This window comes from Pteropus medius, unplaced genomic scaffold (assembly GCF_902729225.1).
Source record: "Pteropus medius unplaced genomic scaffold, Ma_sr-lr_union100, whole genome shotgun sequence".
Classification (NCBI taxonomy): Eukaryota; Metazoa; Chordata; class Mammalia; order Chiroptera; family Pteropodidae; genus Pteropus; species Pteropus medius.
This window is the reverse complement of record NW_024352787.1, coordinates 28,407,103-28,424,634: the sequence shown is the minus strand read 5'-3', so window position 1 is coordinate 28,424,634 and position 17,532 is coordinate 28,407,103. Positions and strand designations below refer to the sequence as shown.

The following is a 17,532-nucleotide window of genomic DNA, read 5'->3' as shown; positions in this document are numbered from 1 at the left end:
AAATGGGCCCAGAGAAATCAAGTAACTAGCTTGAAGTCACATAGTTCATCAGCCTTAGAACTGAGATTTGAACTCCAACGACTGACTCTAAAGCCTGAAAGCTTGAGAAATGTCTTGAAATTGCTTCAGAAGTAGGAGAAGAGGGGAGACCTGTGAAATTACACTTTCCTCTCCAATGTAACAAGGAGAGAGGAACCTACCAGTTTATAGTAGGAGCATGAAAAGGAAAGAGACAGGTTTCTAGGGCTGTTGGGAAGGAGCCTAGGGACCTACCTGGGACAGAGGAGCTGTGCTCCTCAGGGAGCACTGCCAGCTCCTGATTCAGACCACCCCACTCCCCACCCGAGCCTCATTCATCCTCAGGTGAGACCATTGGTGTTTGGGGACTTGGGAGAGCAAATCTGACCGAGAGACGCCGGGCCTGGCATCCTCCCGAGTAAACTCCAAGCATGTGTTCTCTTGAAAAGCAACAGACCAGTGATGCTCCCCTCAGAGCAGTGGGCGTGCGTGGCCCAGGCCTGCTGGGAGCACTTCCTAGCACCATGTTGGGCCCCATACCTCTAGGGTATGGAAGCAGACTCCGAGGCGAGGGGCACATGCACTGCTCCTTCCTCCTTCACTCTCTCTCCTGGCTTCTCTCCAGTGTTCCCTCCTGGAGGGGCAGGCAGCTCAGAGTAGCAGAGAAAACCAGACAGACAAATCACAGGTTTTGAAACCAGACAGATCCGGATTTGAATCCTGACATCATCATTTACCAGTGTGACCTTGACTGAGTCATTTTAGCTTCTCTATCTCATCCTCATAATGAAAAATCTCCCCTGCAGACTAGAGACATTACATGTATATATTTAAAGATCATACAAATGTATATGAATCCATAATTATCTCAAAATATTAAAAATTTAAAAGAATCATGCTATAAAGCAGTGCTGGATAAATGGTAGTTCTAATTCAATCTCTTAAACACCAGTGCTTCCCTCAGGAGGCTCTCACTGCACACCTCTTCGTCTTGTTCCCCGAGTAACCTCATCTGGGCCACGTGGGGTCAAAGTTCCAGACCTCTGTCTCAGGCCTGGGCCTGTCTTCCTGTATCAGGATATCAGCCCCCACCCCCACCCCAATGGAACTCTCCCCTTGGGCCTCTTACACACTTAAAATCTCCACCCACCCCCAAATGCACTCAGCCTCTGCATTCTCCATCTCAAGGGAGGTGATCAGCCCTCAGTCACCCTGGCCAGAACTCTGGGAGGACCCATGTCTGCCATCAAACCCTGTGGATTCTGCTTCCCTCATCTCACTTGGATTGGATCTCTCCTTCCCAACACACAGCTTCTTCCATCTCTTTCCTGGACTGTCGCTACCACCCCCTCATGGACTCTCAACCTCCTGTGGAGTTGCCTTGCTGTCCAGAGTGATCATTTCAGGTCACTCCTGACTGATTCTCAGGGACTCCCAGTGCCTTCAACATAAAGCTGTTGCCCTCTGGCTTAGCCTCCCTCCACTGTCCAGCCTCTGCCTGCTCTTCAGCCTCCTGTCTCCCAGCTCAGCTCCTCTGCTCCAGGCACAGCAGATCCTGCAATTCTCTGAACAGGCCTCTCTGTTTCAACATGTCTTTGCTTAGGCTTCCCTTCCTCCCTGAAGCCTTGCCTCTCCCACCACAAAGAAAGCTGATCTTCTTTCATCTTGAAAACTCATCTTAGTCTGCAAAGCACAAGATTCCAAACAGTATCTATAATATTCTACCATTTATGTTTTGTTTTGTTTTTAAAAAAAAAAAAAAAAGGAAGAGTGTTTATATACAGATGCTTATAAATGCATAAAATATTTCTGGAAAGATATACAAGAGAATCTTTGCCTATTGGGTGAGAAACTGGGTGACAGGTGGATGTGGTGGAAGGAGACCTACTTTTCACTGTATACTTATACTTTTGGTGGAGGGTATTTTTATTTTCTTTTTACAATTAAATGGTTTTTAGTGTATTCACAAAGTTGCATAGCCATCACCACTATCTAATTCCAGAACATTTTCATCACCTCAGAAAGAAACCTCAAACCTGTTAGGGATCAGTCTTCATTCACCCTACCCCCAACTCCTGGCAACCACTAATTTACTTACTTTCCATTTTTATAGATTTGACCGTTCTCAACATTACATATAAATGAAGTCATACATTATGTGGCCTTTTGTGACAGATTTCTTTCACTTAAATATTGTTTTCAAGATTTATTGATATTGTAGCATGTATCAGTACTTCATTTCTTTTTATGGCTGAAAAATAATCCATTGTATATACATGCCACATTTTATTTATCCATTAGCAGCTGATGACCATTCGAATTTTTGCCACCTTTTGACTATTATGAAAAATGCTGCTGTGAACATGTATATACAGTTTTATGCATATATATACATTTTTATTTTTCTTGGGTATGTACCTAGGAATGGAATTGCTGGGTAATCTGGAAACTCTATGTTAAACATTTTAAGGAACTGTCAAAGTCTTTTCCAAAGTGACTGTATCACTTTGCATTTTCATAAGCAGTGTACAGAGTTCCAATTTCTCTACATCCTCTCTAACACTTAACATTGCCTTTTTGATCATGGGCGTCCTAGTAGGTGTGAAGTAGTATCTCATTGTGGTTTTGATTTACATTTCTCAAGTGGCTGTTGACATTGAGTATCTTTTCATGAGCTTATTGGCCATTTGTATATCTTCTTTGGAGAAATGTGTATTCAGATCCTTTTCCATTTTTTAATTATTATTTGTCTTTTTATTGTCGAGTCACTAGAGACCTTTTTGTGTTCTGGATACTAATCCCTTATCAGATATATGATTTGCAAAAATTTTCTTCTATTCTGTGGGTTGTCTTCATTTTCTGAGTAGTGTCCTTTGAAGCACAAACGTTTTAAATTTGATTAAATCAGTTTGTCTGTTTTTCTTTTGTTGTTTGTGCTTTCAATGTCACGTCTAGGGTCACAGAGATTTAGACCTGTGTTCCCTTTTAAGAGTTTTATAATTTTAGCTCTTACATTTTGGTCTTTGGTCCATTTTGAGTTCATTTTTACATATAGTGTGATGTAGGGGTCCAGTCATGTTCTGCATGTGGATAACCAGTTGTTCCAGCATCGTCTGTTAAAAGACTGTTCTTTCCTCCCTCGAAATGTGTTTTTACTCTTATTAAAGTTCAGTTGACCATAACATGAGAGTTTTTTTCTGAACTCCCTATTCCATTGATCTATATGTCTGCCCTTATGCCAGCGACACATTTTGTACTAAGTTTTGAAATTGGTGAGTGCGAGTCCTCCAATTTCGTTTTTCTTTTTCAAGATTGTTTTGGTTATTTCATTTCAGATGCCGTGCATTTCCATTTGAATCTTAGGATCAGCTTGTCACTTTCTGCAATGAAGCCAGCTGGGATTTTGATAGGCATTGCATCGAATCTGTAGATCAATTTGGAACTTTTGCCATCTTAAAAATATTAAGTCTTGCTATCCATGAACATTTCTTAATTTCACTTTCAAATGGTTTACGGCTAGTATATAGAAAGACAATTGATACTTGTGTATTGATCTTGTATTATGCAACCTTGCTGAATGCCATATATGTTTTTACATGTTTAAATGTTTCTACTATGCATACCTATTACCCTTTCACAAAAATAGATTTTAATAATCCCAGGTTATTCACCATCTGGGAAGCCTTCCCTACACTCCTGCTGCGGTTTACCTGTGGAGAGGTGAGCAGATGGCACTGCCCGTCCTGAACCCTCTGGGAGTAGTAAGAGGCTCTGGCCCCAGAGGATAGAGTAGCACACCACCAGGCACATTTTAACTATTCAAATGATTTTATTGACCGAGCATGGAATGAACAAACTAGTAAGCAAGACAGGGAGCCAGCACGTTCCACTTTTGAAGCGCTCTACTGTTTGCAGAGGTTTTCCTGATGTTAGGCTGTGATCTGCCTTCCTGTAGTTTCTACCTGTTGGTTCTGGTTTTGCACTCTAGGCAGAGAGAAGAAAGCCAGTCCTTCTTCCCCACAACAGCCCTTCAGATATGTGTTGATAGCCAGAATGTCAGATGTACATGAAAGGGCTTTATAAGCTATAAAGGAAGGTAAACATGCTTGTTGCTGTTTTATTATATTTACTATTATTATCATACTGTCCTCTGCCACAGAGCTTTTCTCGTTGACCTCACATCCTTATTTCTCCACTCATTCTTCGTGGTGGCACCATCTTCTTCTGGACTTCTCGTTTTCTTTTTTTAGAAACTTCGGGAGTAAGGGGGTAGTTAAGGAATATTTCTGTCAGTATACATAAAACACAATCTTGTGTCATTACCTGGGTTTACACTGCATTGTCTTTATAACCAAAACTGCCCATGGGGTCTGTCCACCCTGTGTTGAGCATTGTAGGGATTTCCAGTAAGTCCTGTTCAATTCTCTGCAAATGGGGAGTGTCGTAGACATGCTTCTTCCTCACTGAACTCCATCTGGGTGTCACAAATCGTGAACATGACCTTGAGAAACAAAGCTGGTGGTGGCAGTAGGCTCCCATGCCCATCTCCAATGTCTCTTCTCTCCGTATCGCGCCAGAGGTGACCAAGGAGCTAGGAGAGGGGCTCCCTCCACAGCGGGTCCTCTCCGGTCTCCCCACAGAACTCTCACAGCAATGGCAGGACTAGTACTTACCAAACGTTAAGTAAACATACACTTAGAGGAGAATTACTAGGCTCTGCTACTGTGATCTTCCTTCAGAAAATACATCTGTTCCTTTTACATGGCTGTGTTCAGTTAAAATTAGAACTCCAGAGCTGTGGCTGCATATGCATGTGTTTTGGACAGGACTTTGGTCATTCTCTGTTGACTTTTGGTATTCCACGTGTCTCTTCAAATTATGTTTTGCTCTTGAAAGAATTTTGACGTAGAGTGAAACACAATTTTTCTCTCGTATCCCTGCAGCTCTTGCTAATCCTTATTGGCCTATAGTCCAGCAGAGCACATCGATTTGAAAATTCTGTTAATGAGCTGTGTTTATTTCTAAATCATTAGCTTGTAAATTCCCAGGGTATAGGCTAGTGGATTATTTCTGAGTGCGCCGTTGCCACCGTGGTGTCTTAAATGTTGTTTAAGTGTCTTCATCCCTGGAGACTTCAAGCATTTTGGCTTTCTGCTTAGTTTGATAGCAAAGGGGAACAACCTATAATGTGGTGGAAAGAGAATGCTGGATTTGGATTTCTTGAGGAAGGTTACTGATGTTTAGTCAATCTCTGTACATTCTAGACCGTACTCCGATACTAGATGTGGGAGGTTCTCACATTTCATTTTAACATCACCTCAGCGAGGAGGAAGTTATTCACCAAACTGATGAAGAGAACAAAGCCTAAAGAGTTTAAGTAACCCACTCCAGGTCATTCAGCAAGCATGTGCCAGGGGTGGATTCAAACTCAAGTCTGTGTTCCTTCAAAGCACACACTTTATTCGCCTTGGGCCCCATGATCAGCCCCAATGCACTGTGCTAGGGTGTCGTCATATCTTTGGTTGGGGTGGCGGTTGCTTAGGGGCCTGGTTCTGAGTGACTTGATTTGTTTTTACATCTGATAAGTGGCACTGCCACTTCACCATTTACAGTAACCAAGATTTATTCTCTCCACTTTGCGGACAAAGAAATTGAGGCACAGAGAGGTTAATTCAGTAGCTGAGGTACTGTACCTACGTTTTTGCTGGAGCTGGGATTCAACCCTGCTCTACTGATACTGTATCCAGGCTCTTGGCTCTATGTGGCACTGTCCTGCCTATGCCTATGCCTGGCAAAGCCTGGGTGACACCTTGGAAAGATAAGCCTTTTCCATTTTAAAATATACAGGCACTAGGCAAGCATCAAGACCAGTCTTTCTGTTTCCTAATTTTTTGGTGATCCCTGGGCCTTTGTAAAAGTCTATGCCATTGTCTGTATCCATGCCTCACAGCTGGTATGACAAGACACCCTGTTTGTGGCCTGTAGAGGTGTACCAGATGGGCAGCACTGGGGTGCCTGTGGCAGCCCACTTGGTGTACCCCAGTGTGCAAATGAATAGCATCCTTTTCACTGTGAGCTGAAACATGGGACACACAGACTGAGGCCACCCTCAGGGAGGTTTTGTAGTCACCCATGTACAAGCAGAGCATTCATTGTAATAATAGCAGCTGCAAGAGTATTCTGTGCCCACCAAGTGTTAGGCCCAGTTGTAGGCATTTTGCACACATTCCTTTTTAATACAGCAGTCTCCCCTTATCCACGGTTCTACTTTCTGTGATTTCAATTACCTGAGGCTAACCACAGTACAAAAATATTAAATGGAAAAATCCAGAAGTGAACAATTTATAGGTTTTAAATTTTGCGCCATTCTGAGTAGCATGATGAAATCTCACACCATCCCATTCCATCCCTTCCAGGGTGTGGATCATCTCTTTGTCCAGCGGCTCCACTCTGTATTCACTCCCACTCTGTATTCACTCCCTGCCCATTAGTCACTTAGTAGCTGCCTTGGTTTTTAGATCAACTATTGTGGTATTTCAGTGCTTGTGCTCAAGTAACCCTTATTTTACTTAATAATAGCACATTCACATAATTTTTATTACAATATGTTGGTATAGTTGTTCTACTTTATTATGACTTACTGTTGTTAATCTCTTACTGCACTTAATTTATAAATTAAACTCTATCGTAGGTATATATGTATAGGAAAAAAACATAGTATATATAGGATCCAGTACTATCATGGTTTCAAGCATGCACTGGGGGTCTTGGAACATATCCCCCAAGGATAAGGGGGGACGACTGTGCTTACCAAAAACCTATGAATGGGTCTTATTTTCTCCACTTTAGAGATGACGATATCAACTAGCTAGTTTATCTCCAACCCCAAGGCCCCTGCCTTCTCTTTCCCCTGCTGACGCTGCCTTGCCAGGATTCTCTTGTCCTGATGAGCAGTTTGCTCTTCTCTAAACTAGATCAGAGCTTAGCTGTCATGACTTCCCACTTTTTAGACTAGGCTAAACCCCGGTGAGTAGTAAAAACTTTCTTAAAGCTTTGAATTATAGTTTCCTATAACTCTCATCTTCCAAAGTAATCAGTGCTGCAGAACTCAACAATGAGCTTCAAGGAATCCTTTGGCCTGTGCAGCCTTCTCTGCCTGGAATCCACACTCATTCATTCATGACACTTCCAAGGCAGCCTCCTGTGTTAGTTAAGACCTGAGTGCTGGGTGTAGAGAGAGGCAGGTACCACTGCCCAGGCCTAGGACAGACCACAGTGTGGTAGAGAGAAAGCTCACAAACATGAATCATCATCACACGGTGTGGGAAGTGGGCAGAGAGGGATTTACAGAGAGCTTGGGTGGCACAAGGACCAAGTGACCAGCAGTGCCTGGGGAAGTCCAAAGGACACCACAAAGAAGGTGTCACCTAGGCTGACTCATGAAGGGAGACTGGGTTCCCCATGCCTGATGTGAAGGATATTCTAGGCAAAAGACATAGGGTGGAGAGCCCTGGAGGCATGAGGGGCATGGATTGTTGAGGGGTTCCAAGCCTTGGCGTGGAGAAGCATGGTCATTTGGCAGCGTAAGCAAGGGCCATATCGGTAGAGATCTGGAAACCCAGCCTGAGGATGTGGATTGTAATCTAGGATTGAGGAGAAGCTGTTAGGGCACGATGGCCAAACGTTCTCTTGGGGCTCTAGAACGATGACCCAGGGCCACTGTGAAGGACACATCACATTCCTTGGTAAGGAGAGGCTATAGTTAAGGAGATCCAGGGTACTGGGTACTGGTCTGCAGTGTCTAAACTGGAAATCATGGGGAGCTTCAATTAAGGCTGAAGCATCAAAGGAGGGAAAGAGATTTAATTCTGAAATCAATTTCTGATGCCAAATGAGCAAGACTCTTAATTGATTGGAGGCCAAGGTTGGAGCAGAAGGAGGATTTACACATTTATAAATATTATAGTATTTTATCCTTTTTTCAGATCTAAGCAGAGCGTCTTCCAGTTAATATTCAGGCTTATACTTGTTCGCCCCACATTTCCTTCCTCTGCAGAAAACTAGAGACTCCTATTGAAAATTCGAATAACAACTCCCAAAGCCTCAAATCCATTCATGTTCTGAGTTATAGATAGGTGACAGATTTTCTGCAGGAAATGTCATTTTAAGATATACTCATACCCTAAAAGTTGTTGGAACCCACTGAAAATATTGTTTAAGAGACAATCTTAACAGGTTAATTCTTTCAAAAATGGCAATTTCTTTTGTACGGTAACTAATGCTTTGAGTGTGTGAATTCTCTGACCCTCTGAAATTTTGATACTTAACTTAGACAAATTTTGCATGATGTTTCTCCTTTTAAATACATCATGGGTCAATAAGTATCACCAGCACTGAAAACTAGCTCATGAATAGCTCTACACTGTTGTCTCATCTTCTGTCTCATGCAATTGTCCCAGGGTTCTTACAAGGCAGGCATTCTTGTCATTCCCTTTTCCTAGACATAGAAACTAAAAAAGAGGCAGAGGGTACCTAGCTGGCTCAGTATTACAAAATGCATGATGGAGCCATGTCTTAAATCCAGCCTTCTGATTTCCAGTCTTGTGCCCGTTCTACTCTGTCATGCCATCTTCCCCCTGCCTTACCCCTGGCAAAAATAAACACAAGTGTAAAACAGATAAAAATCCTTTGGTCTTCAGGATATCAGTTGTTTATTCTTTATTTTTACTTTGTGCAATCTTCTTAGAGATGTGACCAACTTAAGACTTGAAGTAGACTGCCTTACTAGATGTGCTGCAGTAATGAGCAACCCCAATCTATGGCAATAAGAGATTATTTCTCATTCATATTACACGTTGGCTGTGGTTGACTGATGGTTCTGGCACCATGTGTTGTCTTCGTTTCAGATCCCAATGGAAGAAGCAGCTCCTGTCAGGTCATGCTGTTCTGACAGCAGAGAGAACGTGCAATAGCTGAACTGTGCAATCGCTCTTAAATCTTAAGCTCAGACATGGCACTTGTAATCCATTGGCCAAAGCAGTTTACGTAGTCAAGCCTGACATCAGTGGGGCGGGAAAGCATCCACATAGAAGGTGCCGTTACACCACAAGTCACATGGCAGTGGGCAGAGATGTGCAGTGCCTCCTACAGGGAGGATGGAGAGAGATTGGGAGCAATCATTCGGCATGCCACACAACTCCCAAAACTCCACAGTGCAACTATGTTGGCACCCAAATGGTTGGGCACTTTCTCACTCCTTCTAAACCTCAGGGGTCTTGCGGTTGATATCCATGAACTTGGTCTCTAAACATAGCCTCTGAGTTTTCATACTACTGTAAGCAAATATTGATTGTCTGAGATTTAGACCCTTTCTTTAGACCTTTATTTTTAAATTTAGTTGATATTACAGAAAAACCGAACTCGGCATTATAAAGTGATATTGCCGGAAGGTAATTATTGGATCCAGGAAACTTGCCGTAGAAGCCCCTCAGCATCCTGCTAGACTGAGGGCGCACAGCTCACTGCGGGGAGAGCTCCTGGGTGTGTGCAGTGGGAAAAGATGCTTCCAAGACTCTGGCTCCAGCCAAGTGACTGTCATCCCATCAGCACATGAAATAATTGTTTACTGAACAAAGAACTCTTTACTTATGAAGCATTTTCATAAAGTTTGAAAACTGGATCCCTTAACCATTTGCTCACTTCTACGGATTAAACAGTTGACCAATTTAGATAAATTTTCATTCACATAATAAAAATGTATTGAACACCTAGTATGTTCTAGTCTTCAGGAAGAAAGGCTGTTGAGAGGAAGCATAGTTTGGGCTTTCAAGGAATTTAGGATCTCCTAAGAGAATCTTATCTGCAGTTCTGGAACAGCCCCTTATGGTGATCAGAGTGGCCGCAGCAGGGAAAAGGATCAGCTGAGCCTCAAGGATCAGAGGAACATTCCTAGGAGGCGCCTTCCAGGCTGCAAGGAAATTGCTCATGTGTTCAGGGAACAGGGAGTAACTGGGTGTGTCTGGAGTGTGAGGCGTGGCAGGAGGGGAGGCTGATCCCTGGAGCAGAACAGGTTTTACCCAGGCCCAGGGCCTGAGCAGTCAGTTTCTCCAGATGGGCCCCAATCCTACCACCTGTCCTTGTCCTTCCTCAAAATGGCTTTGAGGGAATGGGGATGAGAGGCAGAATCTCTACCTCAGGCTGTCTTTGCACATTTAGTACCCAAATGTTTAACTCCAGTTTCTTCTTAAATCTGTGCCTTAAGACCTCACCACAAACCTCCTCTCATTCATAAACCTTTTCCCTTTGTGTGAAGGGCTATGATGCCAAGCCCTGGCTCTCCATCTCAGAGGCAGGTAGCACACAGGCCTAAGCACCTGAGGGAGGTGCTAACTCAGAAATGATAAAGGGCCCCAATTCTCGGGCCGAAGCTGTGGACACCTGGAGGAAAGCTCTTACAATGACAAAGTCACTGTCATGAAGCCCTTCCCTGTCCAAGCAATGAGCACTCATTCACACAAGCTCACCTAACCATTCAGCTGTGAGAGCTGGGCGCTCATACACCCTTGTACAGATAAGGCCGGCCAGCCCTGACTTGAGTCCACCTTCTTCTCTCCAGACTCAGAACCCTGGGCCCCACTTCTCCCAGAATGTGTATGCTGGGTCCCTCCAGCTGGCAGGGTGTATGCTGGGTGCCAGTGAAAGGCATTCAAATAAACGAACATGCAGAAATAGGACGTCCCAGGCAGCAGCGAGGGAAAGCCCACCACAATGAAGAGGGAGCTAGCAGAGAATAAACCAAAACTCGAACTCCAAGGCCTGGACCTGGACAAGGGCACTGGCCATAGGGAAGAGCCAAAAGAGTGAACAAGCATAGAAAATATCAAAATTCCCAGAATCAACAAATTCTTCCAGGTTTGAAAATCTTAGAAATGGGCTGGAGGGACCTCATCAAGCAGAAATTCAGCCACACACGGAGTAGTCATCACCTCTCTTAAGAAACCTCACAGTCTCGTTGCTTAATGAATTAATTAAACTACTTGGCCTGACTTCGTTTTCTCATACTTTAATTTTAATGAGTTTTAATTTTCTTACATTTGTAGGAAAGGAAATAGGAGGAGGGCTCAGAATCGTGGTCCCTGTATTAGTTTGCTAGGGCTGCTGTAACAAAATACCATAAAGTGAATGACTTAAATAACAGACATTTATGTCTCACAGTTCTGGAGACCAGAAGGCCAAGATCAAGATGTCAGCCTAGTTGGTTCCTTCTGAGGGAGGTGAGGGAGAATATGTTCCAGGCCCCTCCCCTGGTTTCTGGTGGTTTTCCAGTGACCTTTGGTGGTCCTTCATTTGTAGACGTATCACCCCAATCTCTGCCTTCATGTTCATATAGAGTTCTCCCTCCATGGGTGACTGTCTCTGTGTCTAAATTTCTCCTTTTTCTAAAGACACAGTCATAGTGGACGAGGGCCCACCCTAATGACCTTATTTTAACTTGACCACCTGCAAAGGCCCTATTTCCTAGTAAGGCCGCATTCATAGACATTGGGGGTTAGGACTTCAACATCTTTGGAGGGGACACAATTCAACCCATAATAGTCCCCAGACGTGCTTTGTAGATTACCAACCCTTACCTTCATGTCCCCATCAACAACGCAGACAGGAGATTGAAGATGATGTCTCAGGGTCCTTCTAGATCCCATCCTTTCCCTACCACAGAGTCAATCAGTCACCCTTTGTGCGCTTAGTCAGAATACCTAGGATGTGAGGGCTTCTGTGAGGTACAGAGAGCAGCCAAGGCATCTGCCTTGCTTTCTGGGCAGACACTCTGCTTCCTGTGGGCACACGCTATTGGGCGAGAGAGAGACCCCATGTGCAGGCAGTGTTCCCGCCATCTGGAGAGGCAACTCCAAATCCATTATTACTCAAAACATGTATATATGTGCTGGTTAGGTCCATTTGAAATAGTATTAAGACATTTTCCAGAATTTGTAATAGATATTGTAAAAGATTTATGAAAGCATAATATGAAATTTTACATATGGCTTGATTTCAAATACACATAATACCTTTTTAACAGCTTTATTGAGATATAATTCACATACCATATAATCCACCCATTTAGAGTCTGCAGTCCATTGACTTTTACTGTATTCACATATGCCCCATCATCACAATCAATTGTAGAACATTTCACCACCCCAGAAAGAAACCTGCATCCTCCAAACCCCCATCCTTTCTCTCCCCAGCCCTAGACAACCACTAATCTACCTTCTATCCCTCTAGTTCCCCTATATGCCTACATTTCATTCAACTATGTTTTTTAAGTTAGAAAAAAATTTGAAGGGAACTACAGATGAGAGACAAAGGTGACTTCCACTAGTGAACAGCAGCATTATGATTTTAATTCTCTTTTTTGATATTTTTCTGATTCAAAGAGCATGAATTACTAATACTCAGAGAGAAAAAAAAACATTTTATTTTAAAAATAAAGAGAGAACGTCTTATCATATTTAAGGAGCTGTTATGGATTATTCTGAAAACTCCAATACCTAAATCACAACCTTATTTTATGGGGGGAAAATATGTGTCCAAGTTCCAAACAGTTGACTTCAAATAGCAATCTTGGAACACAATTGTTTGAAGTTGAAACAAAATGGTTGCATCACTAGTGTTCTTGGCACTGGACTTCCTAAGACCTGGCCCCTGCTAGCCGCGTGTCCTGTTCCTCAGGGTCTTCCCATCCCTAATCAGGCGACCTCTCTGTCTTCAACAAATTGTTGCTTGTCTCAGGTGAGAGGCCCTGTAATTAAAGCACATCCTCTTGCCTCTTTAATAACATTGAAGACAGAGAGTATAATTCTGTGAGGGGACAGAAGGAATATATAATTTAGTGTCCTTTTCCTGAGCCAGTATGAACTTCATGCATGTAGCATCTTGCATGCTTCAGGTGTAAAAAGTGATCTGTTGTCTCAGCAAGCATTACGTGAGCAAAACATGTACTGAGTCCATCTAACAGTCAGGCTCTTTCGATGTGTGTCCAGCTCACTCAATAGTTCCACATGTCACCTTTTTTTGATGAATAAGACTACATTAGCAGGAAACTAGCTCTACTGGGTTAGTTCACCAAGCAAACTGGTCCTGGCCACCATCACAGAAACTCACTCGTTGCCTAAGCTAGAAATCTAGGTGCCATCCTTGACCTTCCCAGCTCCTCTGGGCCTCACATCCACTCACTTGGACCCTATCTCTCTGATTGGCGTCCTCTCAATCCCTACCTTCACTTCCCTGCACGTTTCTCACCTGGGGGAAGGCAACAGCCACTGAATGGCTGCCTCCTTCCTGCCCCATCCCGTCCTTCCACTCTGACTTATGCCCAAACAATGAAGGTCACCCTCCTCCACATGCACTGACAGCCTTCGTGGTCTGACTCCTCGCCTGTCCAGTCTCATAGCCCACCACTCCTCCTCATGTATCCATGTTCCCACCCCACCAGTGGGTTCTTATTCTGGATTCCATAGACAGAACACTAGTGGACATGTGAGTGTCCTAAAATAGAATGCAAAACTGTGGGTATGTATTTCTAGAAGTACGGTCCTTGGCTTTCATAAAATTCTTAAAGGTCTATGAACCCCAGATTTAAGAACAGAGCTCCGGGTATGTTTCGTTTTGGGGTCTGGGTGTTTGAATGTGCTCTTCCCCTTCTGTGTGGTATCTCATGGCGAACAGCTCTGGAGGCCTCCACTCAGACGTCACCTACTTTTCTGCTTCATGTCCCTTTCTTCGCATCCCCATGGCTCTGCTTACCTAGCACTTTCCCAGCTGGGATTTCTTACCTGTTTACTGGCCCTCGAGCTCCTGGAGCGAGCAGCTGTCCCTGTCTGTCCCACCTCCTGCACAGTGTCTGGCACACGGTCAGCTCTTAGTAAATACTTACAGAAAAAGGAAAGATTCCAGGAAGGGTGCCGAACCATTTTCTCTGTGGAAAGCCCACACTCAAAAGTGGGCAGTGGGGCTGAGTGTTGCAAATGGCTTCATCTGAAGCACTGCACCTTCACAAGCTGGGCCCACGTGGATTGTCTCCCTTGTGTTTATAGACATTTCCTCTAAGAGGTTAAAGGCCCAGTTGTCCAGCATTTACATAGAGAAATTAGACTTCCATTTGCTGTGGGAACTCACTAGATGTGTAATGATTTTTAAATTACCTCTTGACAAATTTTGAGCTCTTTGTCTTTTTTTTCCCCCCATTCTCTTTCAGATTGATGCACTGAGTAAAAGAAGCAAAGAAGCTGAGGCAGCCTTCTTGAATGTCTACAAAAGATTGATTGATGTTCCAGGTAAGCACAAGTACTGATAACCCACAGTGGGCTTGTGTCTGGAGAGTTGGTGGGTTTCAGGCTTACTTTTAGCTTTTCTATGAGAACTACGCCAACCATGGCAACTTCCCCGTGAAACTGAGGAGCTCTGGGAATGTGAATTCTCCAAAACCCAGACTTTGGGTAGGTATGGAAATTAAGTGCACATTTGTTAAAGTAATCACAACCTCCAGCTGATGCCTTTGTAAATGCAGAAACTCAAATCTGTGAGGCTACCTTTAGCTTTGGCATAAAACACTGCAAGTTTCACAGAGAAGAATTAGAACCTGTATGTGTTTTGTGCAGATGTCGTGGATGGTCATGGGTCTGGACTGACTGATTCCACATTCAGGAACAGCCCTAACAGGGCACCTAGAATGCCTCACTTCCCTCCCAGATCAGGCAGGGAATCAGTGACTCCTCTGGCCAAGTCTTTCACTTACTTAAGGGTTATAGCCAAGGGCAAGTGGTAGCTCTGTTAGCTGCAACAAGGTATATGAATTACTGACATTACTAGAACTACTTTAACAAAGCAGAGCAGAGATAGGTCTCTTTTATTTCTGAACTTACATTCTAATTCAGGTCCACTGCAGATTTTGCTGTCCCCTCCGGGTGCTAGGGTTAATAGAGGTCACCCAAAGCAAGGGGTGGTGGAAAACACTTTGGACAGGGAGTAGGGAGATCCAGATTCTTTTCCAGGGACTTGTTGTGAGGCCTTTGTCACATTCCTTTTTCTTTCTGGGCGTCAGTTTTCTCATCTGTGAAATGGAACAGTGTAGGGGGAACAGCCTAGTGATGGAGAATGGTTTTCTTTGTTCTAAAACTTTTGCTTTCATAGGAGCTTATCTAGCACCTGGTTTCAAATTCTAGCCTTTTGATTTTCTGCAAGAGTTTCTAACCAAGTAGAGGTTCCCTGAAGACTGACTAAGGCTCATGAGAAGTCTTCTTCACAGCAAATGAATCAGAGTACACTCTTTCTGGGTCACTGGCAGCTTGGTGGTCCCACTGGCATGATCTTTGCAAATGCAGATTTTGTGTTGATGACTTAGTTGAAAGGGGGCAGGCTTATTTTGGCTTTGACAAAGACCCAGAGAGCCCTTAACTGCTGTTTTCTAAATAACCTACGCTACCTTTTTTAAAAGTCCAGTTTATACCTAGATTTTCCCTTAGTGAAATGTCTCATCTGGGCAGCCACAAATTTTTATAGAATTTTGATCATAATATGGGTACATATTTATAGTCTACTTTTTTCACTTAACGTATCATCCACATTTTTCCCATATTGGTGATATTCTTTGTAATTGTCATTTTGGGCTGGAGAATTAAAGCTTGCAACTTCAGTTTAAGATGGTGGGAGCAAATAATATTGGATGTTTTCCATAATAATAAAAGTCAGTCAGAGTCCATCTGTGCACCTCATAGATTCTCTTTTACCCACATCCCAGGCATTTCTCTCTTACAAATTCTGTGGTCTGACAGATCTAACAAGTTCTTTGAGAAGGAGGAATGGAGGTTGGAGTACTCTACCTTTGTTTTGAAGTCTGCTTTCTGCTCAGATGAAGTAATCCTGTGGCTGAGGCTTACAGGAACGGCCTGGTCAATAGCATTGCATTTACTGACAGTCATGCAGCTGGGGGCAGTCAAGGTGCCTTAACTGTCTGTGCACTTCAGGCTTCAATCCCACCCAACCCAGAAACAGATGAGGTGCATTAAGTCTTCTAGTTGCAAGAAACAGCAGCTTATGCTATCTCAGAAAACTGGAGGAAGCTCTTGAGAATAATGGGACAGGTATTTTAAATACGTACCATGTGGCCCAGTTCCAGGAGCCTAGGAAGAGCCAACCAGCCACCTGAGGAAGAGGCAGAGCCAGAGTCCCATTGGCCTTGGAGACTGACACAGATACCTGACTGTAGCAGTCCCTACTCGCTTCCCCTTCCAGAAATTTTATTTATTTGTGGGTTTTCCTGTTTCTTATCTGCTGGTCCTTCTAGAACGAAAGCTCTTTGAAGACAACTTGGCTGTATTGCTCTGTGCAGCACCTGGAGCACAACATGGCATACCATAGGTATGGTAAGTACTTTGGAGACAGAGCCCATTGGGCATGAGAGTACCATAGGTATGCCATGTTGAATGCTTGCACAGCATAATTCACAAAGGTCACATTAGTAGCTCTGAAAACTTTATCTCCACCCAGTTCTCACTCCTGAGTGTAAGCTTGCATATCCCGCAGCCTCCTGGACATTTCCCCTGGGATGGCTGATGGGCACCCTAAAACTACCCAGTGTGTTCAGAGGAAACCGTCTTGTCTTCTTTCTGGGTTCCATCTCTTAGGGAACAGCACCACCTTCTACCCAGCTGCTCACACCAGAGCACTGAGTCACTAAGTCCTGGCCATATGTTTTCCGTTCCATCCACTTCTCTCCATCCCAACTTCTGCTCTCCACTCTGCTTTTCAGGCCACCCCTCTCACGTCTATAGTGTAGTGACGCGAGGCTTCGTGCTTTACAGGCTTGCCTCCCTCTCATCCTTCCTCCACGCTTCCAGTAGGCCAGGTCCCTTCTCAGTTCATCTCATCTTACTCCTCCAGCTTAATTTGTTGTGACACTGCTTGCTGACCTCCAGGTCCCGCTCAGGTGTGCCCTTCTCACACACACGCCCCGCTCCCAGCACCCTGTGTTTCCCTGTGTTGTGATTACTTGGAACTCAGCTCTTTTCCTTTCTGGCTGGGCAGAATGACTGGAACAATGCAGTCTTGTCCCTAATTACTTCCCTAGTGTCTACCCCAGTGCCTGCCGTGTAGCAGAAACTCCAGAAATGTTTGTTTAATTAATTAATGAACTGTACTCCTAAGGTTGACACTGTTCATTGAGGGAGGGCACAGTGGAGCATTCTAATAACCTCAATGGCAAGGGAGCGGAACGTATCTTTCATTGAGTTGGAGCCGTTTAATAGCTCTCTGAACTCCCATATTGTTTAGTGTCACTCTATATATAAAGATTTACCTGCCTGCACAGACGTTTATATGACACTTAGTATTCGGAGTTCATCAGACCAGCACATGTGCTTCAAAGAGAGGCCTTGGGTTTTGTGGCCGGTACAGCTGTCCTGCTGGCATCCCAAGCTTTACACACCCAGCACCAAGCAGGGCTCTCCTTCTGCCCCG

General features: G+C 43.9%; 1 protein-coding gene across 13 annotated transcripts in view; it reads left to right on the top strand.

Annotated features, from left to right (window-relative positions):
- CUX1 (cut like homeobox 1) overlaps window positions 1-17,532 on the top strand; it is a 339,895-nt gene that overhangs the window by 175,266 nt on the left and 147,097 nt on the right. For all 13 annotated transcript variants that reach the window (XM_039849000.1, XM_039848999.1, XM_039848998.1 and 10 more), the window contains exon 4: window positions 14,273-14,351. In XM_039849000.1, coding sequence (XP_039704934.1) covers window positions 14,273-14,351 — 79 coding nt within the window. The remainder of the gene's footprint in view (window positions 1-14,272; window positions 14,352-17,532) is intronic.